The following is a 27,064-nucleotide window of genomic DNA, read 5'->3' on the forward strand; positions in this document are numbered from 1 at the left end:
TTTAACCCTTTTTAGAGTTATAACAGTTATACGTCTATGTTTCTTAATACAGAAGATACCAATTAAATATTTGTCAATGAATAATATTTTTTTTTTATATAATAGTAAAAACAAAAAAATATTCGTTATTTTCGCAAATATATAAATTCTTCTTTTTATTTTATTATTATTATTATTATTATTATTGTTATTATTTATTTATTTATTATTATTATTTTTATTTTTGGTTTTTTGCAATAATACAAATTATGGTGGAAAGTCCATTATGAAGCAGCTGCAGCAGCATATGTCATCCCAACTGGACCCATAACACATGTCCACTTAAAATAACATTCATTCATCATCATCATCTTTTTTGTTTTCTTCCTTTTTATTTTATTTTATTATATATTTTTTACTCCTTTATGTAAAAGTATCATTCATCTTTTTTGTGAATTCAGCAAGTGATTATCCTAAATAATAACAAGAACCAAACAAAAAAAAATTCCATACAAAGTTGCAAAATCCTATAAATTTAACAAAATATTAAATTATCAAACTAATAGTTTAATATGTTTACACCGATCGGAGCCAAGAGAAACTATTAGTTAATCGAAATTATTAATTTATCGAGGTTCTGCTATACATTTAAAATGTCTAAAAATAGACTCATACCCTTTTTTCATTCTTGGCAATAATTAATTAATGCCCTTAATCCACAAAACAAAAAGGCAAATACTAATAATAATAATAGGATTAGCATTTTATGCATCCTTTTTTTATGATTAAGCCAAGATTTGTTCATTCTCTCCTCAAACATCAACATTTCCATCCACTCATACAAATATTTATATTTACAAAATTATAAACAACCAAAAAGCCCTCAAAATCACCATTCAAAACCAATCTCCTAAATCTTGTGCCACTACAACAACATACATACAAATAGATGTATGCCTTAATTCTTACATTGCATGTTAAAAACCCCCAATTCTTTGTTTCCCCTTTGCTTGATTGAGTTGTACTCTTTTTGGGTTACTTAGGTTGAGGGCTTTTTATTATTCTTGATAGCCACTCAAAAAAACCCTAATCCCATATGGGGTACAACTCCAACTTCATCACCATTCATAAGCCTCAAAAACTTTGCCCTTTGCTTTTTCCCCTCTTCTGCAACAAGAAACAATGACACTTTATCAAGAAGAATTTTTTCAAATTGAACTTAGGGTTACCTTAAAAATCCAATCTTGGTACAAAATTGTAAATATACAATCAACCCACAAGCTTCAAAGGGGGGCATCTTAAGTAAGAGAAGTAAAGATTGGATTTTTAACCACACCAAAAATGAGTAAGAGAAGTAAAGATTGGATTTTTAACCACACCAAAAAAGAGTAAGAGAAGTAAAGATTGGATTGGTAACCACACCAAAAAAGAGTAAAAAAAATAACAAAATTGAGCCAAACAAAATCCCAATTGGATTCTTGAATAAACCCTAACTAACACAATCATCCACCCATAAAAGGCCAAGAAATTGAATTACTTTGTAAAAACCAGACAAATAAAAAAAAAACCCCAAAAAAGAATATTTACCAGACTGACAGTATTACCAATCACATTACCAAAATATCAACCACTCATTCATCTACCACCACCAAGAAACCCAACTGAGTTAACCCATCCAAGAAAACCCCGAGTTGAGTCAACTCAACCAGACAAAGCAACAACCATCTTTACTTACCAGATGCAAACAAAGATCAGTCCTTGAAAATGACCGAATCTGCAATCTCCATTAAAGGGGTCAAGCAATCGGGCGAGAATTTCCTCGCAAACATATGCGAATAGCTCGAATTCGATTCCCTAAGCCTGTAAATAAGCTCGGGCGACACTTCGGGCGGGTGGTACGTGTGCGGATGCCCGTTCACGCTGTCGGTCCAATTCACCCTCGTCAACGTGTAACGGGTGCATCCGTTCGGATCCTGCATCGACAGCATTGTCGGGAAGTAGTGCTCTTCGGGGTAGCACGATTGGATGTTCAGACACGGCAGCTTGAACTTCCGCCACAGCTTCCTGTCCTTGATCACCATCAAGGCGTGCTTTCGATTGAGCACGAAGAACTGGGAGCCGACTCGGAATTCGTCGAATTGGACTTCGGGGAGCATTACGTTTTGGCCGCGGGTGTTGTAGCGGTCCCAGAGGGTGGATTCGTTGCTGAGGATCTCGATGTAGCTGGGGAACTCGAAATCGGGGGAGAGGCGGTTGAGATCGAAGAGGAAGTTGTGGAGGTGGTTGAAGGAGTGGAGAGGGATGCAGTGCTGGGAGATCAGGGCGAAGTAGGAGTTGGCGGGGTCGTGGAGGATGGCGGAGGCGAGGAGGCGGCGGGCGGCGGAGATGAGGGTTGGGGAGGATCTCTGGGTGCGGCGGGAAGGGATGATGCGGCCGGAGAAGACGCCGGTGGGAGGGGGGATACGGACGAAGGGGTCGGCGTGGATGTAGATGTTGAAGTGGTTGTGGGTGACATTGGAGAAGAAGAGTTCCCAGAGAGGGGAGAAGTGGAGGGGGGAGTTGGTGAGGAAGAGGAAGGCGATCTTGGGGGAGCGGAGGGAGGAGGAGAGGTGAGATTTGGTGGAGGGGAGGCGGTGGCGGGGGCGGCGGGAGAGATTGGCGGAGTCGGCGGCGATGGCTTTGTGGAAGAGGGAGAGGTCGTCGAGCTCGTCGGGGAGGGAGATTGTGATTTGGCGGGGAGGGAGGAAGCGTGGGGCGACGAAGAAGAGGAGGACCGGGAGGCAGAGGAGGAGGGTTAGGGTTGGGATCACGGCGGAGGAACGGGCGGAGGAGAGCATCGCGGCGGCGGTTACTCTTTTGGAATGGTTTTTGGGGGAAGTGGGATTTATGAGAAAATTAAATGGGGGGTTTTAGAGGAGAGGTAAATGGGATTTCATTACGGCGGCGGTGGTGGTGGTGGTGGTGGAGATTGGATTTTGGGGGTGGTGGGAAGAAATGGAGGGGGGCGGAGGAGAAGGAAGAATGGGGGTGGTGGAGAGGTGGGAGTGTGGAGGAAGAAGCAAGTGGGGGACTAAAATGGGCGATTTAATTTGCAGAGCAGGTCAGATTTGAGATTGGTATTTGGATGGATGGATGGTGTGAATTAACGGCGTTAGTGTGACGTTATCTCTTTTTTTTGTTTCCTTTTTATTTATTCTTTTTTTCTAAATTAGATCTGGTTTGGTTACAAAATAGGTGAGGTGAGGGAAATTAAGTAATTAACAAAACAAAGTTCGGTCAGACTTGTTAATTATAGGAGTTAGAAGATGTGAATTATTAGTTTTATGAAAAATGGTAAATTACCGCCACCTCCCTGAGGTATGATTAAATTACGAAAATTCACCAGTAATTACAGTCACCCATAATTATGAATCTTCTTACATGGATATTCTTGCACTGTCAAATTAAGTTGAATATTCTAGATAATGTGGAATATTCTACAGTTTATATCCGTTTTATCCTATTCGAGCTCCAGAGTTTGAAACAAGATGATCATAAGATGTGTCTCTCGTCTTGTGAATGTTAGATTGTGGAGCATCAGAAACTGCATTTTTGCACAAAACGAGTACAAACTAAAGAACATTTCACGGAATCTAGAAGATTCTGTTGAATTTTGACACCATAAGAGAAAATTTATAGTTGAGTGGAGTTATTGTAATTACCCAAACATAAGAGGATTTTTTTCATAATTTAACCTTATATTGGGTGTCACCATAATTTATCCTAAGAAAAAGAAATTGAAGGAAAGATTAGTACACACTTGTGAATTATTTTAGTGGGAAAATCAGTCATGCAGACAACCATCTTTTTCCTCATCAATCAAAAGGTCAATATTGTCTTTTTCGCTTTTTACGTAAACAAATTTTATACTAATATTTTCAAACATTTGCTATTCTTCATTAGAGAGAGAGAGAGAGAGAGAGAGAGAGAGAGAGAGATGTTTTAGTTGAAGAAGTCTAGAAACCTGGAGATATTATTCATAAAATGATACTTGCAGAGAAGACAAGTAGTACAACATATATTTTCAACATGGCCGGAGAATTGTTCAGACTCAAACTAATTGATGATGAAGGAACAAGGCAACAATCACCTTACCGTTCACACGAGCGCATTTTCGAGTTCTATATTACACGGAAAGGCGGGGCCACAAACCTCTACTACTTACTCGTAGTAGAACAAATAAATACAATCATTTCCACTAAACAACAAAAAGAGAAAAATGCAATCATGTACCTAGTCATTCTTATTACCTGCAACAAAGCCCGTCTCTTAACTCAGTCACGGTGAACGGCAATCATCGGAAATAATCATAAATACACCGCCATAGCAGTTTTTTTCTCACTCGTGCCCATTTTATGTACAAACTCAAGCAGCCCGCTGCTGAATATAGCAGGAGGGAGGGGAGATCTTGCGCCGTTATTTTTGGGAAGGCTAATAGTCCGATTCTTGACTAAGTTTTGAAGGGTTTTTTGCATCAGCGCTGTTCGATTTGGCTTTGTCTTTCAGAAGCTTTGTGGCAGTAGGTGACTTTTTAACAGCACTTCGTTCCTTGGATTGTTGACCCCCGTTACCTAGTCCTGGTTAAATCAAATTGCATGGAGAAAAGCTAACATGTTAAAAACATAATCCATCCATGAGAGAGAGAGAGAGAGAGAGAGAGAGAGAGAGAGACCGCTGCTAGGAAGGGACAATCGCTTCTTTCCTTGTGGATTTGCGAGGGAGGACCTTTCCTTCGGATTACTGTGTGATCTTGAGGCAACAACGTTGGGCTTAGAGTTGGTGGTTTCCTCGCCAGGTGTCTCTTGCACATTGGCCGACATATTGGGTGAAGAACTGCTGCAGCCATCAGAATTGGACACAGCCCTCTTCTCGTTCTGGATTGAACGAGAAGGAGCCTTCCCATTTGAAATATTCGCGGCAGGTTTCTTTCCTGTTACGGAATTGAACAGATTTGTGGATGGATTATTCTTCACAACATCAAGTACTGGTCCTCCATCCTCTCGAATCTTGACGCCGTCTTTAAGGTTAATGTCTAGAAAGCGGTTTTCCCAAGGGCGAACAGCCATCCATCTCTCCAACCAATTCCAGCCCCAGTTGCTTTTGTCTGGTTCGAAACCAGTTAGTGTTACCTGCTGCCTTGACCCTGCCTGCCACTGCATTAAAGCAATTCCAGTTTAAGGCGCGTTGATTTTTTTTATTTTTTTTCGTAAAATGATCAAATTATCTCGTAAACCGAGCATATGGACAATTACCTGGTTAGCTAAAGCATATGCCATTGCTCTTTCACGCTTAGCAGCTGCCTCCTTCCTTTTCAACAACTTGGCTTGAATTTCTTCAACAGACCCGACACTGTCGCACCACCCATCCTGGTTCACAGTCAACAAATCGTTAATAGTAATCGGCAGCAATAGATTATAGTAACACATCCACAACAATATAATGACGAAGTAATAAATTCATTTCTATTAAGTATTTCTACTGAAGATAGATTACTTCAATTTCTTTAACATGAGCCTCATGTTCAAGCTGTTGTTCGAGTTTCTGTTGCACCGTTTGAGTCTCTAAGGACATACGAACACGCCTCGCTCGGACACGAGCCTGAACTCTTACTAAAGCCTGCATGCAACGAAGTGTAACCGCAGCTTGCTTTCTTACAGCATGACCCCTGACAAGAGCTTGAAGTCTGACCAATCCTTTTAAAGCACGTAAAGCTCGTCTAGCCTGACAGACACCAAACAGTTTGATCGATAAATACCAGAAAATATCACTGCCTAGAGAATTCACTGCCATGAAAGGTCATGTCCAGGAAGTGATTACAAATCTAGAGACCGACACATACCAGAAATCCTTTAAAGGCTGTTTGGATTCGTATCGCTGCCCATTCTTCTCTCTTATTGTGTCGAAATTGAGATACATTTTGCACCTGAAGTGAAGTAGAATGGGAGCTAGCTGAATCTGAAACCGATTGGAGCTTGCCATCTTTGGAATGCTCGATTGTTGTAGCCAGATTACGATTCAACTCAGTTTGAAGTACATCACTATCAATCTCAACAGAGTGCTTTCTTCGATGCCAAATCTTGCCAGTGCTCCCAGATCTCTGCATCTTTGAACCAGTTTCGAGATTATTATTTCATTCACAGGCAATCAAATTTTACATTTTTATGGAACTAGAAATACCAAAAACTACTATAAGCAGCTAACAGGCTTTTAGTATAGGCCATGTGCAAATATCTATCTTTAATGCTGCAACCTTCATGGTTATCCATGCAAATATGGATCAAATGCAAAATTGTGCGTAATAGAAAAATTTGATTAGATCTCGATTCTGGGGAACCATATCAGTAGGTTAGTACGTTACAAAAAGTGGTGCATAGAATGTAGTACATGGTCGATAAATTAAAAAAGCAGTTGTTTTTTGCAATTGCTATAGAAACTGTGCGCATGTGTGTTGGGGGGGGGGGGGGGGGGGAGATATTCAGGAAACTCCACCTACATTGTCATCATTATGTAAAGATTGCGATTTGTCCGATTTCTTCAAACCAAGCAATGCTTTAATCCATTTCTTTGGTGCACCCATTTCGTCTGGATCTGGCATAACGTCCAAGAAAAATATTATAATATAACATATATAATCGAAGTCAGTTTTTTCATCATCAGAAGTAATTGTCACACAGAAGAAAACAGCCGAGAAAGGCAACTGCAGCTTCTCCAAGCAGCAAGTAGTTGCAGATTAATTATTAAACTACTGTAAAAGAACCTCACATTATCTACACGTGAATCATATCATACATCCCAAAAATCAGACCTTAACCACAGAAAGAAGTCGAAAGCTTTTCCGAATCTACAGTAAGAAATGTGCAGTTCTCCGACAACACTCTTCACTAAAAATACTTATCCACACTAACTCAAAAACTAGTCGAAGAACAAAGCAGCAAGTAACAATGACGAACAACACAATTATTGCTTCAAAAATTCGTTTCAGGTAAATAAATAGGCAATTAATTCCATAAATAGGAACGCGGAAACTCGATTGCAGATTCCTTACTAAACAAAAATCAACAAAAATAAATATTTTCCGAATCTACAGTAAAAAATGTGCAGCTCTCCGAACTGTCTTCACTAAAAATACTTATCCACACTAACTCAAAAACTACTCGAAGTAGAAAGCAGCAAGTAACGATGACGAACAACACAATTATTGCTTCAAAAATTCATTTCAGGTAAATAAATAGGCAATTAATTCCATAAATAGGACCGCGGAAACTCGATTGCAGATTCCTTGCTCAAAAAAAATCAACAAAAATAAATAATAGCCACAAATAGAAGCTGCATTCTCAGCTCCGACTACTCGGCAGAGCGGCGGCGCCGCCGGAATAGGGCGTAATCCATTTCCGGATCTTCCGAGAATCTCGGAATTGAGAATGCGAAGAGAGAGAAACTATACTAACCTTTTGGGAACTGAATTGAAATTGCTAAACGTTGCGAGAATTGAGCATTATTTCACGGAGAAATTTGAAAGAGAGGATTTTTTTGACAGATCTGAAATCTAAATTTGGAAATGAGTCATCGGCGTTTGGGAGGCAGAGGAAACAACACAGAGAGTGAGGCCAAGTGTTTGGGCTATGGGCTCTGAGAATCTGGGCTTTTTGTACCAACATTGGGAAACATGAATTTTCATTCATTACCTTTTATTATTGGACTATTTAATTCAATTATATTTGTTTACATTTATTTATTTAATGAATACTATTTTATATGTTTGTTTAACTATAATAAATATATTTTTATTAACAAATGTTGGTTAGAGTTCGCCTCGTCTCGCTTAGTTTGTCCAGTACGATTTACACCATCTCGTATTCTGTTTAATTTAGGTAAATTGATGAATTATTGAGTCGAGCTGGACTTGAACGTTCGCAAACATGTTTGCTGATGAATTTATAAAATCATTAATGATACGAGTGATGCATTTTAAATAATATTTATATGGAATTATTTAAAGTAATCCAATAAAGTTGATTATTTCAAATGAAATCATAAACTTTTTCGGTTATTACTAGGGGTGCAAGTTGGAACGGAAATTCCGATTTCCGCCGGTTCCGATCCGAAAAGTTCCGATTTTGGAACAACTTTTTTCATTCCGATTTCCGAAATTCCGATTTCCGATTTTTTCCGATTTTTTTGGATTGGAATTGGAATTATATAAAAAAAAAATTGGAATTTCCGATTTCCGATCCGATTATTTCCGAAATTAATTCCGAAAAAATTCCGATTTTTTTCCAAAAAATACATCTTTGAGTAATATATATATATATATATATATATATATATATATATATATATATATATTATACTTATTTTAAATTATTTAGTTGTATTTATTCTTTATGGACCATGTCACCTAAAAAAGCCCTAGTTTATTTTATGTTAAACCCTAGTTTTACGTTTATTATTTCTTGTGCAAAGTCAAAGAGTCATAATTTCTGCCATAAGTCAAAAATCACAATTCACAACTCATAATTTTTATTTTTAGCAAATTATGAAATTTTCAGCGAAGTTTCGAAATTTTAATACTTATGTCAGTTCCGAAAATTTTCCGAAATTCCGAAATTTCCGGGCCTTTTGGAATTGGAATGAATTTTTAGATTCCGAAAATTTTGGAATTGGAATTGGAATTGATTTTGTACTTCCGAAATTTTTTGGAAATATTCCGAAAAGGCTAATTCCGATCCGATCCTTCCGACTTTCAGCCCTAGTTATTACTTTTGAATATTTTAATTATTATTTGAAAATCAAATTATGCTAGTCCACAATTAGGGGATCTCGTTAGTCCCCACAATTATATGCTTTTTGACTATATGTGCTCTCTAACCTGGAATTTTTTTTTTTTTTTGGCTCGATTTCAAATCTTATTTTCATTTCAAAATTGGTCTCAAATCTTATTTTGATGAGTAAATCTCTTTTGACATTTTAAAAATATTTGTTAGTTTCTATAAATGTTTCAAGAATGTGTCAATCCCCAAAGCATAAGTTTAATATGCAGATCACTCTTTAGGGTAGATACACATACTAAAATACTTTTTAATTTATTCTTATCTTACTTATTTTATCTCTAACTTCTAACGCAATGTTTGGGTTACATGCTTGCTCTTTCTTATTAGTTGCGATTCAAAATTTAACTTTTAGTTTTTCTTTCTTAAAATTACGAACAAGAAAGAAATGACGGACAAGAAAGAAATGTGACGACGGATGAGGCATCGAAAGAAAAGAAAATACTTTTTTTAGTTTTAGCTCTCAACTCAACACCACTCTAGCGAGCGTGGAAAAAAAACGAACTAAATAATAATAATAATAATAGTAATAATAGTAATAATAATTATTATTATTATTATTTTGCCTATGCCAACTTCTAATCAAATTATGCTCGAGATGAGATAAATTCAAATTGTGGGTGATCAGTTTTGCCCAAGGCACATATATATGATAGAGTGCTGATTTATTTATTGAAAAAAAAAAAAATTGTTAGTGATTAGTGATATAGTACTTTGATAAATAATACATGAAATATTACAAAAAAAAAAGAAAAAATTGAGATGATAAGTTTTGATTTTTTTTATTTATTAAAATATAATACAATTTTTTTGATATTTTTTATTAAGTAACAGTATCCATATTTTTATCAAATATTCATATCTTTATTAATATACATTTATTTAATTATCATAATTCATAAACATAATGTGAAAGGCTATTGAATTGGATGAAAAGAAACCTGTCTGTATGACACGTGGGTATATCCTGACCGTCCGTTTGGATCATCTGCCACCCAGAAAGGTGTAGCAGTCTCTAGAATGTTCCTACCTTCTCCAGAATCTTCATACAAAAGCCCTTTCCACTGCTTTAATTGGGCTACTTTCTCTGTTCTTCTCCTCGCAAGTTTCCTTTCCGAAAATCGCCATTCTCGATCTGTGTTATAATCGTAATCAATTCGATCTGTTGATTAGGGATTAGTGAAAGTAATTGAAGATGTTTGGTAGGGCGCCTCCGAGTAAAAGTGACAACACCAAGTATTACGAAATTCTCGGTGTCCCTAAAACGGCGTCGCCTGATGATTTGAAGAAGGCTTACAAGAAAGCTGCTATTAAGAATCATCCCGACAAGGGCGGTGATCCCGAGAAGGTATTATTCATCAAAATTCAAAACCTTGATTTTTTGCAACTTTTTCTGTTTCTTTTTTTTGCTTGATTGGCTGTTTGGGCACATGAATTTTTATTTCCCTGACTTGTGAATTTTGATTTTTATGTGGTGATTTGGTATTCTGAGTTGGTATTCTTTACGATTTAAGGCTACTATATTCAAATTAGGGCTATGAACATGTTAATTCCAGGTGGAGCCTTGAAAATTTTCAATCTTGAGCCCGGTTATTGAATTTACGGGCTTTAGTTGTCGGCCTCCTTGTAAGTGTGTTCATGAGGTTAGTGTGAGTTCAATGTATACTTGACAATGATCCAAATAAGATGGTAGATTAATGAATTTTGTCTTCATGAGATGTCTGAATAGGAGGAATTTAGGATTATTCAGTAACGTGAAGATAAACGATGATGTTTTATGATATATGTTTGGAGAACATTATTCAAACAAATTGGATTAAAGAGCCTGTTCGGGGGATTCATTTTGATTTTATATAGATGATAATTTGTGGCAGTAATGTTATTATTACAAAAATCATTTATATGGGGTAAAGCCGATGTCTTTCTTAGAACATATTTTTGTAAATATTGCTGATCTAAGTGGTTTGTGTGACCTGATTATTCCATTTTGTTGTCAATCTTTAGCCTGCTATATCGCAGTTTTCGTTATTTACGGTTGCTAGATAACTTGCCGGCATCTTTTATATTTGTCATTTATTTTAGTGTCTAGGTCCGGACTCTGTCTAATTGCCTTAATTAGTGCAGTAGTAAAAAAGTATAGCATGATATTGCGTACGTAAGTATAGCGTGTTCTTATACGGCCATGCTACCAGAATTGTTGATTATAGAAAGTCGGTATACAATTACAATAACTTAATTATCATGTCTCGATATTCAGATGAAAACTATTTATTATGATGCCTCAAATGCTATTCATTTGTTTGATGCACGGCTCTTGATTGATGTACTTATTAGTATCTAATGAAGTCGTTTGTTTGCTGCAGTTCAAGGAGCTTGCTCATGCTTATGAGGTTTTAAGTGATCCCGAAAAACGTGAAATCTACGACCAATATGGGGAAGATGCACTCAAGGAAGGAATGGGTGGTGGTGGTGGTGGTCATGACCCATTCGACATCTTCTCATCCTTCTTTGGTGGAAGCCCATTTGGAGGTGAGCCATTTATTTGATCCCTCGTCTCATATTTTGACAGTGATTAATTAGGTTGCCCTTTCATTGTGCTAGTTCAGTAGACTCTTTATCTTTCTATAAATGCGGTATAAACCCATAAATATGTTTCTTGATAACCAGGTGGTGGCAGTGGTAGAGGACAAAGACAAAGAAGGGGAGAAGATGTTGTGCATCCACTGAAAGTGTCGCTCGAGGATTTGTACCTCGGTACCTCCAAGAAGCTGTCCCTATCGCGCAATGTACTCTGCAAAAAGTGTAGCGGGTTAGTGTCTATTGAGGATTTGTTTTATCAAAATTTCGTCTTTCTATTTCGGAAACATAATACTAATCTGGTTTTTTGGCCTTAATTTCTGCTAATGCAGTAAGGGATCGAAGTCCGGAGCATCGACAAAGTGCACAGGCTGTCAAGGAAGTGGTATGAAGGTGACGATGCGGCAGCTGGGGCGTGGTATGATTCAGCAAATGCAGCACCCTTGCAATGAATGTAGAGGAACCGGTGAAATAATCAACGATAAAGATCGATGCCCTCAGTGCAAAGGTGAAAAGGTTGTCCAGGAAAAGAAAGTCTTGCAAGTACATGTCGAGAAGGGCATGCAAAACGGCCAGAAAGTTACGTTCCCCGGAGAAGCTGATGAGGCGGTAAGTTTGTGAGGATCGGTTCAATTGTTTATTATTATTTTTAAAGGATGGAGGTGTTCTTATATTTTGTTTAATATTGGTAATTACAGCCGGATACGATTACTGGAGACATAGTATTTGTGCTACAGCAGAAGGAGCATCCTAAATTCAAGAGAAAAGGCGACGACCTTTTCATCGAGCACACACTTCCGCTCGCGGAAGCTTTGTGTGGCTTTCAGTTTGTACTTTCCCATTTAGACGGACGACAGCTTCTTATCAAATCACAGCCCGGAGAAGTAGTTAAGCCTGGTTAGTTCTTCTTCTAACTTCCTTCGGTTCGAAACAATTATTATCATGCAATTTCGTACCTCGGCTAATCAAACCCTAATCTCTGCAGATTCGTACAAGGCGATAAACGATGAAGGAATGCCGATGTACCAGAGGCCATTCATGAAGGGTAAGCTCTATATCCATTTCAATGTGGAGTTTCCGGATTCTTTGAGTGCAGAACAAGTGGCAGCTTTGGAGAAGATTCTTCCACCAAAGCCGCAATCGGAACTGACGGATATGGAGGTGGACGAGTGTGAGGAGACGACACTGCACGATGTCAACATCGAGGATGAGATGAGAAGGAAGCAGGCGCACCGTCAGCAGGAAGCTTATGATGACGAGGATGAAGATATGCACGGTGGGGCCCAGAGGGTCCAGTGTGCTCAGCAGTGATCAACTATATATACACATATATATTTACAAGAATGGTAGCACAAATTTGCTTGCTGTAGTGATTTGAAATTAAGATTTTGTGCCACCTGGCTTTATTTTGTAGTGAAACTGTTGTTTTAGATGATCTAATAGTTTTATTGTTTTTGATGATTTGTGGTTTCTATTTTCTTGTTTATTGTTTTTTCATCCATTTATTATTCATGCTGATGAATAAACTTGTTGATTTGTATTACTCATATTTTTTCTTAAAATAAACTTGTTAAATCTGGTGTTGAGGTACACATTATTTATATAGTTTTATTAAAAATATTAATATTATTATTGCTTTTAAAGATTTTAGCAACTACTAAATCACCAAATTATATATAGATATAAATTAATATTCGATAAATTGTTAATCTCGTTTAAATGATAATTTTATTAGTTTCAACTTGGTGGAAACATGCTAATATATTAATTTGATTTATTTGGCGAAGTTTATACAATGTTGGTAGTCCCAATTATATTAATTTATAGAGGTTTAACTGTATCTGTGTGCCATAACTGTGCCGGTTTAAATTATCGCTATTATTAATTTTGACGAATGAGGTGATACTTGACAATTATTTGTTGACCATAATAAAATGATTATTTATTGACCATAACTTATGAAAATGGAATGACTTGGTTTGGTATGAAAAGTCTCCTATATCAAACCATCTTACTTTTAATAAAAGTTCTAAATGAAAATAAAATAGATCTACTTGATACTTGATATGAAATTAATACATACAAAAATAAACTTTCGCTTGTGCTCGTTTATACGAATCCGGTTTGAATTTTCGTTTAATAAGATATGAAGCGTGGTTTGAGTTGGAGTTCGATTAGAACAAAAAAGAATGAATAAACAAACACGTATTAAAAGCCAAGCAGCTCGAACTCAATTTCATTAGAAAAACTCATATGAATTTGACTTTTTTTTTTTTTTTTTTTTTTAATAATCAAATCAAACTCAAATACAATTATAAAGACTCAATAAAAATTCAAACATGTTTGAATAGCCATCAGTTTTGCTAGTCGATTCGACTCGTTTATACCCATATCACGGGCTAGATATAAGAAATCTAAAATATATAGGAAGTGTAGTGTGTAAAATTACACATGCATCATGATTTGTAATCCAAATTAATGATTTAGGGAGTTCAATGTAATATTATATATATATTTTTGTATACTATTTAACTAATTATATAAATCTGTTAAAGAAAAAAAGTAAAAAAAAAAAAAATGAAATCGAGGATTAATCCTGACCGTTCATTTAGATCATCGGTGAAGTAGTAAGGTGTACAATTCAGAGTATTCAACCTTCTCCAGAAATCTCTATACAAAGCCCCTTTCCTTCACCAGCATTCTTTCCGTACTTCTCTGTTTGTCAAAATCGCCATCAAATAGGTGCGATTTGGGCATATAGTTCTGGATCTGTGTTCTAATCGGATCAATTCCGATCTGAGATTAGGGATTATTGGAAGCAATTCAAGATGTTTGGTAGGGCGCCGCCGAGTAAAAGTGACAACACCAAGTACTACGAGGTTCTCGGTGTCCCTAAAACGGCGTCGCCGGATGATTTGAAGAAGGCGTACCGGAAAGCTGCTATTAAGAATCATCCCGACAAAGGCGGTGATCCTGAGAAGGTATTTATCAGAACTTTTTTTTTTGTGATTTTGTTTTTTTGTAATTTCTTCCGTTTCTGATCGATTGGGTGTTCGAGCGCCATAATTTTTGATTTTTTTTACTTGATTTGTTTGATATCGATTTAGTAATTGTGCGGTGAAAAGTTTGTGTGTGTGTGTGGAGCTGGTATTATTTGCGATCTGAGTTTTATTATCGTTAATTAGGGCTACGAAAATGTTGGGTTCGGGTAGAGAGTTGAAAAATTTCAGTCTTGATCACGGATTTGTTTGAAATCTTGATCTTGAGTTGTTGGCCTGCTTGTAAATGTACTCTTGTGATTAATTAGAATGTTAAGATGAATTATTGTTGCCGTGGAGATAGCGAATAGGAGAAGTTTAGGATGATTTTGGACTATGAAGATAATAATGGTGGTTTGTAGATATACACAGGGCGAACGTTCAATCAAACTGCTCGCAAAGAGCTTATGCAGAGGTTTGAATTTGATTTCGTAATATATGATAATTTCCAACAGTAATGCTATTAGCTAGATAATCTTGCAGGATTCTTTTACATTTTTACTTTATTTATTTTAGTGTCTAGGAAATACGTCTGATGTTTTGGGAGAGGTTAGATTTCAGAAACTTCATTCTCAGATCTGTGTTTAAGAGAATCAAGAAAATGATTGATTTGAATTCTGGATTCAGACTCTGGCTAACTGCCTTAATATGACTGTGAAGAGCTACCAATTGGTTTTAATGATACGGTAATATAATGTAGTGCTAGAAAGTTTAAGCGGTTGTAATAACACATCAGGCTTCTTAGTATCTCATTCCAATTAATTTGATTAATGTCACAGTTTCATTGTGCATGTTACCTCTTTGAAAAATAACCTATTCAATTCATTATGCTTCAATCTTTTGTCTATTGAGTCAAATTGGTGGCATTTATGGTTAATTTGGGACTTTGTTGAAGGATATCAATATTGGATATGCAAGTATGGTTTGTTCGACAGGGCCAGGTTAGAGAGTTTTTAGCAGAATCGGTTTAAGGTTTCTGCTGTTGTTAGTGTCTGTTTCTATGCAGGCCTTTGATCATACAAAATTGACATGTAATTACTGTATACTAATTATTACGGTTTGAGATTCAAATGAAAATTAAGATACTGTTAATGCTATTTATATTTTTGGTGCATGCGTCCGATTGTGGACTTGGTGCCTAATAAAGTTGTTTGTTGCTGTAGTTCAAGGAGCTTGCTCATGCTTATGAGGTTTTGAGCGATCCCGAAAAACGTGAAATCTACGATCAGTATGGTGAAGATGCACTCAAGGAAGGAATGGGTGGTGGTGGTGGCGGCGGCATGCACGACCCGTTCGACATCTTCTCATCCTTCTTTGGCGGGAGCCCATTTGGAGGTGAGACATTCGAACTCTCATCTCATATTTCGACGCTGGACTTTTATCTTTCTATAAATGTGTCAAAACTTATAAATCTGTTTCCTGATGACCAGGTGGTGGCAGTAGTAGGGGGCGAAGGCAAAGAAGGGGAGAGGATGTTGTGCATGCACTGAAAGTGTCTCTCGAGGATTTGTACCTCGGTACCTCCAAGAAGCTCTCGCTATCACGCAATGTACTTTGCAAGAAGTGTAACGGGTTAGTGTTTACCCTAGTTAGTTCTTGTAGATTTTTTTTTCTGTCTATTTGGGGGCAATATAGTAATTTGGTTTGCTTTCGTTTCTGCTAATGCAGTAAAGGGTCGAAATCCGGAGCATCATTGAAGTGCACAGGCTGTCAAGGAAGCGGCATGAAGGTCTCGATTAGGCAGCTGGGGCGTGGTATGATTCAGCAAATGCAGCAGCCTTGCGGTGATTGTAGAGGAACAGGTGAGACTATCAATGATAAAGATCGATGCCCTCAATGCAAAGGCGACAAGGTTGTCCAGGAAAAGAAAGTCTTGGATGTCCATGTTGACAAGGGCATGCAGAACGGCCAGAAGATTACGTTTCCCGGAGAAGCTGACGAGGCGGTATGAAATGTCTTAGTCTTTATCTTCCTTTTCTCCTGTTTGTAGAATCGCAAGTGTTATTTATTTTTATTTTTTTTCTTTTTCTTTTCAAATTACAGCCTGATACGGTCACTGGAGACATAGTATTTGTGGTTCAGCAGAAGGAACATCCTAAATACAAGAGAAAGGGCGACGACCTTTTCATAGAGCACACACTTCCACTCGGTGAAGCTTTATGTGGCTTCCAGTTTGCACTTTCCCATTTAGATGGACGACAGCTTCTTATCAAATCGCAGCCTGGAGAAGTTGTAAAGCCTGGTTAGTTCTTCTTCTTAACTCCCCTCTCTTTGAATAATCATATTATGCCACATTTCGTTGGAACGATTAAGATACACCACGATTAATTAAATAATAGGACACAATTTTGTGTTTCATTAGTCCGTGTAGTTTTCAGCCCAGCCCGGAAATTTCTCTTACCAACTTGAGAATTGTGTATTATATATTACTTATGTATATTTATTTTTATACATGGGGTACGGTTGATATGGTCATGAACTATTATCCTGTTTGACAAACGAGGTCGAACGAAATTGCAAATATCCTATCTTGGCTAATCCCATATCTAATGATGAAATCATGTTTTGAACGAACTAATTTTGGCAGATTCGTACAAGGCGATAAACGATGAAGGAATGCCGATGTACCAGAGGCCGTTCATGAAGGGTAAGCTCTATATCCATTTTAATGTGGAGTTTCCAGATTCTTTGAGTACAGAACAAGTCGAGGCTTTGGAGAAGATTCTTCCACCAAAGCCACAATCGAAGCTGACGGATATGGAGGTGGACGAGTGTGAAGAGACGACACTGCACGATGTCAACATCGAGGATGAGATGAGAAGGAAGCAGGCGCACCGCCAGCAGGAAGCTTATGATGATGACGACGAAGATATGCACGGTGGGGCCCAGAGGGTCCAATGCGCTCAGCAGTGATCAACTATATATATAGAATCTTATATATAAGAACGCTGCAGTGTGCCTGAATTTTTCAGACGTCTTTTTTTTTTTAATGCGTTGTCGTGACATTTATAATGTTGTTTGAAACAAATTAATTCATTTCAAGATCTATGTTGTTTGCGGACATGAATTTTATTACAAGACTCTTTGAATTTCTTTGAATTTTCGGTTTCTCGGTATCTCTGAGTCACTGCTCCGGTTAGTGAATAAATAGGTTGATGATGATAATTTTGAATTTACATGTTTGGCATGGTTAGTATTTTGGATGATTTTTTTCTATGAATTTCCAATTTTACCCTTGATTTAATTTTATTTTGCTTTTTTCCCGGACGAATTTATTTCCTCTGCTGCATCCCCATTTATTCTTGCACATACATGTAAAAGTAGTCCTATTATGAATTGAAATATTTTTTTGTGCCACCTTTCTTTATTTATGGGACTTTTGCTTAAATTATTTGAATCATAGAGAGAACTTTTGCTAATAAAATTACATAATTTTGTAACGATTTATAAAAATTAGGATAAATTACAGCAACTCCCCGAGAAAATGTCAAATTATGAAAAAACCCCTTATGTTTGGGTAATTACAACTACCCCTCAACTATGATTCTTCTTACACCTCCACTATTGCGGTGTCAAATTTAGTGTAATCTTCTAGATTATGTGGAATAACTTCTCCAGTTTGTGCCCGTCTTAGACTATTCGAACTCCACATTTTGAAACAAGTTGATCATAAGATCTGTCTCGTGGCTTGTAAGTATCTGATTGTGGTGTATCAGAAACTGCATTTTTGAACAAAACGAGTACAAACTAGACACATTATATTGCACGGAAGATATTGTTGAATTTGACACCACAAGATTGGACGTACAAAATAATTCATAATTGAGGGACGGTTGTAATTTTCCAAACAAAAGAAATTTTATTTCTTTATAATTTTACTTTACCTCAGGGGTTAGATTGTAATTCACCCTAAAAATTAAAAGGGCGTAGAATGCAATAAACCTTAAAAATAATCTGCCTATCAAAAGTTTCCAAATAAGGATCAGTCTTATAATCTGGGATAAATACACAAGATTTTGTTAATATATTGAAATTACCAAATCTTAATCCTTTGTTACAATAAAACGACGACGCGTCAACCTACCTCCAAACCCTAATTTTCCAAATTAAAACAAGATTTATAATAGGTAATAAGTAGGGCTTTTCTCCCAATTTTCCTATTTATACAAGAACCCATCACCTCATTCCCCATTAACAAATCAAATCGATCAGAAAAAAAAAATAAAAAAAATTCTTTAACTTTGTTCAGAAAAAAAAAAAGTAAAAAAAATCATATTTCGATGGCTGGAGATTCGTCGGTTTGTTTGGCTACGGTTGAAAAAACAATCTCCATAATGAAGAATCTGAGCTTGGAGGAAGAAAGGATCGGTTGTACTAATATATATGCATGCAAGAGAAAGATGTCTGCAACTGATGATTATAATAATGAATATTTATTCGAGGAAGATGAATCTTGTTCCGACAGGAAGACGATGATGTCAGCAGAAGCCGAAGCAACCCTAAGTAATCAGTTTCGTCATCTGATGTTGAGGAGGCCCGATCGAGACTGGCGGCAGCGGTTCTTTCCGCGACGAAAACGCGTCCGTCGCACCACCGTTGCTGTTACCATCCCACCGGTTTCGTAAAACAAATTTATATAGTCGCTGAGTCGATCGTCGAATATGTATTTCCCAATGGTAGTAAGTTGTATAAGTTTAACAAATTAATTACCATATTTAGGGTTTTTTATTAAGGATTTTGTGTTTTGGTTTATTGAATTTTTTTTATAGTTTTAATTTCTTGTTATATTGATCTTGTGTCTCTCTACTTTGAACTATCATTCATAATGTATATATATATATATATATATCTTTCTCGACGAATAACTATGTATGGACATGGATGAAAATTGGATGGATCAGATCAAAATTAACTCAAAAAAAAAAATCACTATTGTTTCGAAGATTTTGGAAGAATCATAAATATATGACTTTCAAAAATTGATATGAAAACACTTGTTCCAAAATTATAATTTTTTTCCTATAAGAATTGTGGGGATTTGAAAATTGCATGTTTATATATATTGTGAAATACATATGTATGTGTGATTTTTAAATTATTGAAATTGAAAGAAAACCGAAATTTGAAATAAAAAGTTATGCAAGTCAATCCAAAATTGAGGGGCTTTCAGCTAAATTCTTTAGTATATATAGGTTAAAACTACATACATGGGGTTTTGTAATTAATTATGTTGTAAGATGAAAACAAACTTGAGGGTTTTGTTAGTAATTATATATCGATACCCGAGGGGTTTCTGGTAATTCTCCTTTGGTAATCCACCATTAATTTTATTTTTATTTAACTTAAGGCATTAAAGGTTTATTTGGGGGGTAAATTAGTCTATTTGGGGGGTAATTTAATCCCAACGCAACCAATGAAGAAAAGAGTTTGGAAATAAAAATCATGAAATAGAAGTAATAAACAAATCATTGTTGAAGTAGTAGACTCGTCTTCTTCCTATTTAAACCATCATCCATCATCCATCTCTCTCCTCATTACACATACGAACGAACCAGACAGAAAAAATCTAGAGATAGATAGATAGATAGATAAATATAAATCTAGAGAGAGAAACCAAAGCGATCAGATTCATAATATTTCCATGGCCAGCCAGCTGCGTGATGATCGAAAGGCGGCGGCCGGTTCCATCAACCCTGCAGCAGGTAAAATATTAGAGACGAATGAGAGAGAATCATCACCACCACCCGTTATTTCTTCCATCCCAAGTAATCATCCCGGTACTAATATAATAATTAATACCGACTCCATAATATTCACAAATTCTCTGAAACGAGACCGATTCGACGACGACGACGACGACGACAAGACCATCAAGAATATCCCCACCGGCGAACAACAACAACCGGTACCGCTTCCTCCAGATCAAGACGACGACGACATTACTCGACTTACTCTAGGGTGGTGGGGCCCACATACTCCGATGATCACCGAGACGACCACAGCCGCCGCCGCAGATAGTGACGACAATCAAGTACAAGGGCCGCCTCCTGATAACAACAACAACCCTTTTCTTGAACTGCGCATCGGACCTCCGATTCAACAACGACGAGTGTTTCCCGATGGTTACTGGGAGATAACGAAGAGCCTGACGAAGAGCGACGTCAACGGCTCGTCGAGGCTGCTTCTCCCGAGAAAACTCGTACTGGACCATATCCTCGTTTATCTCGATAATGTCGAAGTGGCCGCCGTTTACGAAGAAGAAGGACTAGAGGTTAGTGTGCTGGATGTAGATACAGATACACACCATATCTTAGCTTTTAAGCTGTGGTCAAGTTCTAAATCTTACGTGCTCGCTAAGAATTGGAGTTCGGATTTCGTCCGCAGGAGGGGGCTGTCAGAGAATCGAGAAATCGGAATACGATGGGATCGGCGACCGGGGTCTAGATCACTAGAGTTCACCCTCTTCGACTGATTTTTTCGAATATATTTTCAGGGGTTTAATTAGCCGAAATACCCCCGACTTGCGGTTATTTCGGCTAAGTATTAGAGAGTTGGGGCATCTTTGTAATAGTTTATATAGTTTAGACGCTCATTTTTTATTTCCATTATAGGGGTACTATTTTCTCTTATTGTTAGGCCCACAAGGTTTTAAAAGCTCCCAATTTGCCTATTTTAATGAAATAATAAAATCTTTTGGCAAAAAAGAAGTTAATTCTCTTAAAAAATAAAACGTCAGCTCGTTGAATATCTTTGCTACTGAAGTTTTTTTTTTTTTTTTTTTTTTTTTTTTTTTTTTTTTTTTTTTTTTATGAATAATCGTATGAGTTCTTATTTTTTTGTTTTGTTTAATTGTGCATGCACATTGTCTTTGATTAATTAAGAATGCAGTGACATGAAGGGTGTTAAGAAGAGCTTATAACATACTTAGGAATTTATAAGGTTTTCTAATGTGTTTGGCAAAAAAAAATAATGAGCAAATAAGAATTTAAAAAAAAATAATATATTCACTCCACCAATTTATCAACTCTTAAAACAACTTGTTAGTTATATAAATTTTATAATTTAGATTAGCCAAACGGGCCCTTAAAACCGTCAACGACTCGACATACAAGATTTTAAGAATAAAAGATAAAAAATGGTACATTACAATCACCTCCCTTAGGTATTGTCAAATTTTGAAAAAAATAGTCATGTTTATAAATCTTCGTACATTTCTATCATTGCAGTTTCAAATTTAGTGGAATCTTCTAGATTATATGCAATATCTTCAATTTTGTACCCGTTTTATTCTATTGAAGCTCCATATTTCGAAGTTAGATGATCATAAGATGTGTTTTTTTGCTTGTATATATCAGATTGTGGTGCATAACTGAAACTGTATTTTTGCACAAAACAAGTACAAACTAGAGAACATTCCACGGAATCTAGATGATTATGTTAAATTTGACACCATATGGGCGGAAATGTAAGAAGATTCATCGTTGAGGGACAGATGTAATTATCCAAACATGAGGGGTATTTTCATAATTTAACCATACCTTAGGGATGTGGTTGTAATTTACCCAAGATAAAAAATATAAATATAAATTTGAAATTAAACTTGACATACAAGAGTTCAAATATATTCGAGAACGCCAAATCTTGAAACTTAACATACAAGATTTTCAAATATATTCAAGATTAATTCCTTAATTATAATAGGACTCGTATTAATTAATTTTCCTAATTTAAATAATTAAGAATCATACTAATAACTGGTTTCCTTATTATAACAGGACTTCAACTCCCAATTTTCCTATATAATAATATTCTCACGTCCAAATAGATTATATTATGAATGAAAACACAAAATTAAATAGATAAACAAAATAAATTTAAAATTCTGTTCATATATTTTGACATGGCTTCGTCTGGTGCAGTAGAGAAAGAGAGAGAAACTTCGTCTGCAGGTATGAATGATATCGAACACACTATCACAGCAATCAAGAATCTGAGTTTGGACGACGACTACGAAAGCAGCAGCAGCGGAACAAGAACAAACAAGGGCAAAAGAAAGATGCCCGATGAATTCAACGACGACGAAGATGACGATTTCTTCAAAGACTACTATTCAGACGAGTATCTCTTAAGGCAGGCCGAATCCGAAAAAGAAAAAGAAAAGAGGCTCTCGGAAGAAATCGAGGAATCTTTAATTACTAAGCTGAGTCGTATGGCGATAGTGTCGTCGACACCTCAGATGAAGAAGAAGACGAGGAAGGTGGCGGAATCGGATGATTGCGGGAAAGTATTAGCGAAAATAGAGGAAGCGATAAAGAGAAGGGAGTGCGTGAGGGTTTTGATAAGGGTGGTGTTGGTGGTGATGAAAACCCTAGTTCAAGAATGTATTTTGCCTTATTTATGGAATGTGATTAACATATTACTGTGCAGCTATGTTGGATATGCATCCAGATAGATTATGAATGACGTGGCATCTGATTTCGTACGACGAGTCGAGCTTTCGTGATTGCGCCGCACTCGATTTTCTCATCGAGTTGTGCCGTATTTTCTTTTCGTTACAAAAAAAAAAAAAAAAAACATGTATAACAAATATAGTTAGTTAGGGTTTGAAGGATGTATTTGTTTATTCTTTGTTATAGTTTATTTGAATAAAGTTTTGAGTTTTTCTTGTTATATATATATATCGTTTCTCCCTTCTACTTGAACTATGGTGATGAACTGAATATATGATTTGTGATTACTAATGAAAGTTTGACGCCCTTAGCTTATTTAAACGGCGTCGTTAAGGATGGGCATTGTTAGGTTTAATTTAATTGATACAATAATTATAGAGATACAATTTGAAGTAGGAGTGGTACAATTTCAAATTAATTATATAGTTATCATCATGCAATGATTTTAAATACAGTGTACAGTTCATATTCACACGTCCAAAGAAGAAGAAAAGAAAAGGGGAAATCTCCCCTAGTACTTCGGTTCCGTATCACTTTATTCCTTTCTTTCTTCGATTGTATCGATTTACCCATTTGCACTTAAAAAAATTGTTTTAATATGGCCCTTGTTGTTACTTGTCAGACATTTGACTTTAATATCGTTTGCTCTACGCTCTGAAATTACAAAAACATCACCCTTCTCAGTTTAAATAATTATTAAAAAAACAAAATAAATAATTCAAGACAACAAGAAAACATAGTCCACGACGGAATTTTTTTAATAATTATTTAAACTTGGAGGATTGGTCTTTTTTTAATTTTCAGACCTTAGATCAAACAGTGTTAATGTCAAAGATCCGAAAACTAACGGCGAGGGCCGCATTGAGTCAATTTTTCAAGTGCAAGGGGACAAATCGATGCAATCGATAATAGAAGAGGATAAAGTGATATGGAACCAAAGTAATGGGTAAATTGGAATTCACAAAAAAAAAAAAAAATTAATCCCTAAAAAATAATAATACAATATTGATATGCCTATTGGTCCAGCCCAATAGATCCATATGTACTGGGCCACATGCCCAGTTTAATAGTTATTTCTATGGAGGCTCAATCACATTCAAATAAGGTTGGGTCCGATTAATTGATCTCGGCACAATCAATAAAGTATAAATAGAAATTAAATTCATTTAATTAAGTTACGTTTTTTTTATTCTATCAATTCTTCTATTCGAATTCTCTCTACGATTACCAACAACTATCCACACTTCACTCTGCATAACTAAAAAAAAGTATTTCAAGACCATCTAACTCATGAGTCATGTAACCTACTTTGTTCTCCCAACTTTTTCTAATCCAATTTATATTTAACATTATCAAATATATAAACCCAATGATAGAAGTAAGTAAATATAAAAATATAATTTCAAGTCAAAAGAGACCAAACATGCAAAATCCAACACCGACGTCGGTAGTGGTCTCTCCATAAATAAAATACATACATTGTGCCACGTGCATTAATTGTACATCTACTCTTATTTATAATATTTAATTCACTCTGCATAACTAAAAAAAAGTCAATTATTATCAACTCTCTCTCTCTCTCTCCTCTGAAACTTTCGTCTATTTGACTTTCTACCTGCAACATTTATATATATATATATATATGTATATGCATTGCTGTATATTGTAGAGATCAAATTGAGTTCTGAGCGATATATTCTTGATCGAACATATACATACATATATATGGAAGAAAAAATATTATATAATAATAAAGAAGTTGAGATCCCATGTTATTTTCTTTGTCCGATTTCCATGGATCTTATGAAAGATCCGGTTACACTCTCAACCGGTATTACATACGACAGACTCAACATCCAGAAATGGCTCTTCTCCTTCTCCTCCTCCGCCGCATGCATGTATGTATGCCCCGTCACCAGACAACCACTTTCCGACGAAGAAGACGGCGGCCGCCGCCTCACCCCAAACCACACCCTCCGCCGCATGATCCAGGCCTGGTGCACCCTCAACTCCTTCGAAAGAATCCCCACCCCAAAACCCGCCGCCGCCGCCGCCGACAAGTCCCAGATCCTTAACCTCCTCGAACAAGCCAAGAACTCAACGACGAACCGACAACTGGTCAGCTGCCTCCGGAGAATCGGAACATCACTCGCCGCCGGAAACATGAGCTGCCGGAATCACTTACATTTCGGCGGCGGAGTTGACTTTCTTCTCTCCGTTGTGCGGAAAAACGAAGACCCGATTTCCACGGAAGAAGCATTGAAGATTCTTCAGCAAGTGGAGCTTTCCCATTCAGATCTGAAGCTCTTCTTCTCCGATAACGGACGGATCTTGAACCAGTTAATCAGACTACTCGAATCCGGTAACTTCGAAAACCGCGCCAAAGCCATAACCCTGTTATACTCCGCATTCTGCGTAGCCGACCCGGCCCATCTAATCGGATCCAAACCCGAGATATTCACTCAAACGGTAAAGATTCTCCGCGACAGAATCTCCGAGCCAGCCACGAAAGCCGCGCTCAAGCTGCTATTAGAACTTTCTCCATGGGGGAAAAACCGGATCAAGGCAGTCAAATACGGCGCCGTTTCGGCCCTTGTCGAGTTGCTTCTTCATCAAACGGGCGACGAGTGCAGACGGGTTTGCGAACTCACCCTCGCGGTGCTGGAGCAGCTCTGCGGCTGCGCGGAGGGCCGAGCCGAGCTGGTGAGCCACGGAGCCGGACTGGCCGTCGTCTCGAAGAAAATACTTAGGGTTTCGCACGTGGCGAGCGATAGGGCTGTGAGGGTTATCGGTTCGGTTTCGAAGTATTCGGGGAATAATACTAGGGTTCTTCGGGAAATGCTGAAAGTTGGGGTTGTCTCTAAGCTGTGTTTGGTTGTGCAAGCTGAGTCGACTCAGAAGAAAACTAAAGAGAGGGCTGAGGAAATTTTGAAATTGCATTCTAGGGTTTGGAGGTGTTCTTCGTGTATACCTCCTCATTTGCTTTCTTCTTATCCATCTTCTTGATTAATTTTTTTTCAAAAATTCTCGATTTAAAATGCTTCCAGTAGTTCTAATTCTCAAAATTCATTTTTCACACCCAAATACTATTGACATATTTTTTTGGAACCACTTGTCGATGCAGTCGCAGTGCTACATGATAAATTAAAAAAGTTGTCCAAGTAATGATCAAATCAAAACATACTTATTTATATGTATATATCATATGAATGTAACGGTAAAAAAATAATTACTACACCTTATATATAAACTAATGATGTTAGAGATTTGAGAGTTGGCCGTTAAATTGAGGGGCTATTTTGTCGCATTTTTTAATACAAGGGAGTATGTAAGATACTGATGATAGTATATAGATACAATCTCTATTTACCTCTTAATTTTGAAAAAAGTTCCTATGTTCAGAAGACCATGCATCAATTTTTTTGTGACACTAGATAAAATTTGTTGGAAGGTAATATACATGCAATTGTAAGTTTATTTATATATATATATATATATATATATATATATATATATATATATATATATATATATATATATATATGCGTGTAATTATGTGTAGATCATCTATATATGTAATACGTGAAATAGATACATTGAATTTAGATTAAAAAACACAGAAGAAAACCATAAAAAACCAAAATTTTGGTATGGTCGAGAGAGTGAATGAATCATTTAATATTAATATGTACGCCCCTATTTCATTTGGTATGATCTCGAGCATATTGAATGATCACTTCAACCTAAAGTTTAAATTATTGTAATAAATAAAATCATTTAATATTAATATCTTCAATTAATAATTTCCTATTGATTATAATTAATTAACCGATCATAATTAGCTATCTCTCTATCTACTAAATTATATACTGAAGTATACTTGTAGCCAATCAGCTTCGAGCTGCAGAAGATTCCATGCAGAACACTTTGACTAGCTTTAAACTACATTTCCATCCAGTTGAATAATTTCAATTCAAATGTGCAAAATTTTCTTAGATCTTGTTTAAATATAATATAATTCTATGACCATGTACTCACATTTAGTCGTTGATATGAATTTGCTGCAATTGAAATCCGGTTCAATAATATAAATAAACTTAAATAAAATGTGACAACTTTATAATTAATATTGGCATTATTAGTGAGAACTGAC

At 36.5% G+C, this 27,064-nt stretch overlaps 6 protein-coding genes across 7 annotated transcripts; 4 read left to right on the forward strand and 2 right to left on the reverse strand.

Moving 5' to 3' along the window:
* Positions 1-718: 718 nt before the first annotated feature.
* On the reverse strand, positions 719-3,196 carry LOC105958684 (glycosyltransferase BC10). The gene is made up of 2 exons (XM_088812982.1): positions 1,715-3,196; positions 719-1,146 (listed from the first exon to the last, which is right to left on the reverse strand). Exon 1 carries the CDS (start codon positions 2,814-2,816, stop codon positions 1,731-1,733), a length of 1,086 nt encoding a protein of 361 aa, XP_088669108.1. The 5' UTR covers positions 2,817-3,196; the 3' UTR covers positions 719-1,146; positions 1,715-1,730.
* A 762-nt stretch (positions 3,197-3,958) lies between these two features.
* LOC105959029 (protein IQ-DOMAIN 5) lies at positions 3,959-7,701 on the reverse strand. Of its 2 annotated transcripts, none has more exons than XM_088812981.1 (7): positions 7,467-7,701; positions 6,512-6,606; positions 5,858-6,115; positions 5,512-5,739; positions 5,271-5,384; positions 4,691-5,171; positions 3,959-4,595 (listed from the first exon to the last, which is right to left on the reverse strand). In XM_088812981.1, exons 2-7 carry the CDS (start codon positions 6,593-6,595, stop codon positions 4,450-4,452), a joined length of 1,311 nt encoding a protein of 436 aa, XP_088669107.1. In that variant the 5' UTR covers positions 6,596-6,606; positions 7,467-7,701; the 3' UTR covers positions 3,959-4,449. The 2 variants fall into 2 exon arrangements, with proteins under 2 accessions (XP_088669107.1, XP_088669106.1); XM_088812980.1 differs by having other exon boundaries at positions 5,858-6,121; positions 7,467-7,657.
* Positions 7,702-9,779: 2,078 nt separating this feature from the next.
* Positions 9,780-12,882, forward strand: LOC105959031 (dnaJ protein homolog). The gene is made up of 6 exons (XM_012983051.2): positions 9,780-10,194; positions 11,210-11,375; positions 11,514-11,655; positions 11,756-12,032; positions 12,122-12,320; positions 12,409-12,882. The coding sequence occupies exons 1-6, from the start codon at positions 10,042-10,044 to the stop codon at positions 12,732-12,734; spliced, it is 1,263 nt and encodes a 420-aa protein (XP_012838505.1). The 5' UTR covers positions 9,780-10,041; the 3' UTR covers positions 12,735-12,882.
* A 978-nt stretch (positions 12,883-13,860) lies between these two features.
* LOC105959030 (dnaJ protein homolog) lies at positions 13,861-17,560 on the forward strand. Its single transcript, XM_012983050.2, has 6 exons — positions 13,861-14,404; positions 15,625-15,796; positions 15,892-16,033; positions 16,130-16,406; positions 16,505-16,703; positions 17,049-17,560. Exons 1-6 carry the CDS (start codon positions 14,252-14,254, stop codon positions 17,372-17,374), a joined length of 1,269 nt encoding a protein of 422 aa, XP_012838504.2. The 5' UTR covers positions 13,861-14,251; the 3' UTR covers positions 17,375-17,560.
* Positions 17,561-20,010: 2,450 nt separating this feature from the next.
* On the forward strand, positions 20,011-21,114 carry LOC105958691 (uncharacterized). The gene has a single exon (XM_088814159.1). It carries the CDS (start codon positions 20,103-20,105, stop codon positions 20,931-20,933), a length of 831 nt encoding a protein of 276 aa, XP_088670285.1. The 5' UTR covers positions 20,011-20,102; the 3' UTR covers positions 20,934-21,114.
* A 3,474-nt stretch (positions 21,115-24,588) lies between these two features.
* LOC105958690 (E3 ubiquitin-protein ligase PUB23) lies at positions 24,589-26,072 on the forward strand. The gene has a single exon (XM_012982699.2). It carries the CDS (start codon positions 24,637-24,639, stop codon positions 25,915-25,917), a length of 1,281 nt encoding a protein of 426 aa, XP_012838153.2. The 5' UTR covers positions 24,589-24,636; the 3' UTR covers positions 25,918-26,072.
* Positions 26,073-27,064: the final 992 nt, after the last annotated feature.

Source organism: Erythranthe guttata, chromosome 14 (genome assembly GCF_056151865.1).
Source record: "Erythranthe guttata isolate IM_541 chromosome 14, IM_541, whole genome shotgun sequence".
Lineage (NCBI taxonomy): Eukaryota > Viridiplantae > Streptophyta > Magnoliopsida > Lamiales > Phrymaceae > Erythranthe > Erythranthe guttata.

Bases quoted from the DNA above. Each gene is read 5' to 3' on its own strand.
- LOC105958684 (XM_088812982.1), bottom strand. From the start codon at position 2,816: ATGCTCTCCTCCGCCCGTTCCTCCGCCGTGATCCCAACCCTAACCCTC.
- LOC105959029 (XM_088812980.1), bottom strand. From the start codon at position 6,595: ATGGGTGCACCAAAGAAATGGATTAAAGCATTGCTTGGTTTGAAGAAA. The intron at 5,740-5,857 runs GTATGTGTCGGT...GGTGTCTGTCAG, and splicing joins CAGCCTTTAAAGGATTTCTG to GCTAGACGAGCTTTACGTGC. The intron at 5,385-5,511 runs GTAATCTATCTT...ACTGTGAACCAG, and splicing joins CTCATGTTAAAGAAATTGAA to GATGGGTGGTGCGACAGTGT.
- LOC105959031 (XM_012983051.2), top strand. From the start codon at position 10,042: ATGTTTGGTAGGGCGCCTCCGAGTAAAAGTGACAACACCAAGTATTAC. The intron at 12,033-12,121 runs GTAAGTTTGTGA...TGGTAATTACAG, and splicing joins CCGGAGAAGCTGATGAGGCG to CCGGATACGATTACTGGAGA. The intron at 12,321-12,408 runs GTTAGTTCTTCT...TAATCTCTGCAG, and splicing joins CGGAGAAGTAGTTAAGCCTG to ATTCGTACAAGGCGATAAAC.
- LOC105959030 (XM_012983050.2), top strand. From the start codon at position 14,252: ATGTTTGGTAGGGCGCCGCCGAGTAAAAGTGACAACACCAAGTACTAC. The intron at 15,797-15,891 runs GTGAGACATTCG...CCTGATGACCAG, and splicing joins TGGCGGGAGCCCATTTGGAG to GTGGTGGCAGTAGTAGGGGG. The intron at 16,034-16,129 runs GTTAGTGTTTAC...CTGCTAATGCAG, and splicing joins CTTTGCAAGAAGTGTAACGG to TAAAGGGTCGAAATCCGGAG.
- LOC105958691 (XM_088814159.1), top strand. From the start codon at position 20,103: ATGGCCAGCCAGCTGCGTGATGATCGAAAGGCGGCGGCCGGTTCCATC.
- LOC105958690 (XM_012982699.2), top strand. From the start codon at position 24,637: ATGGAAGAAAAAATATTATATAATAATAAAGAAGTTGAGATCCCATGT.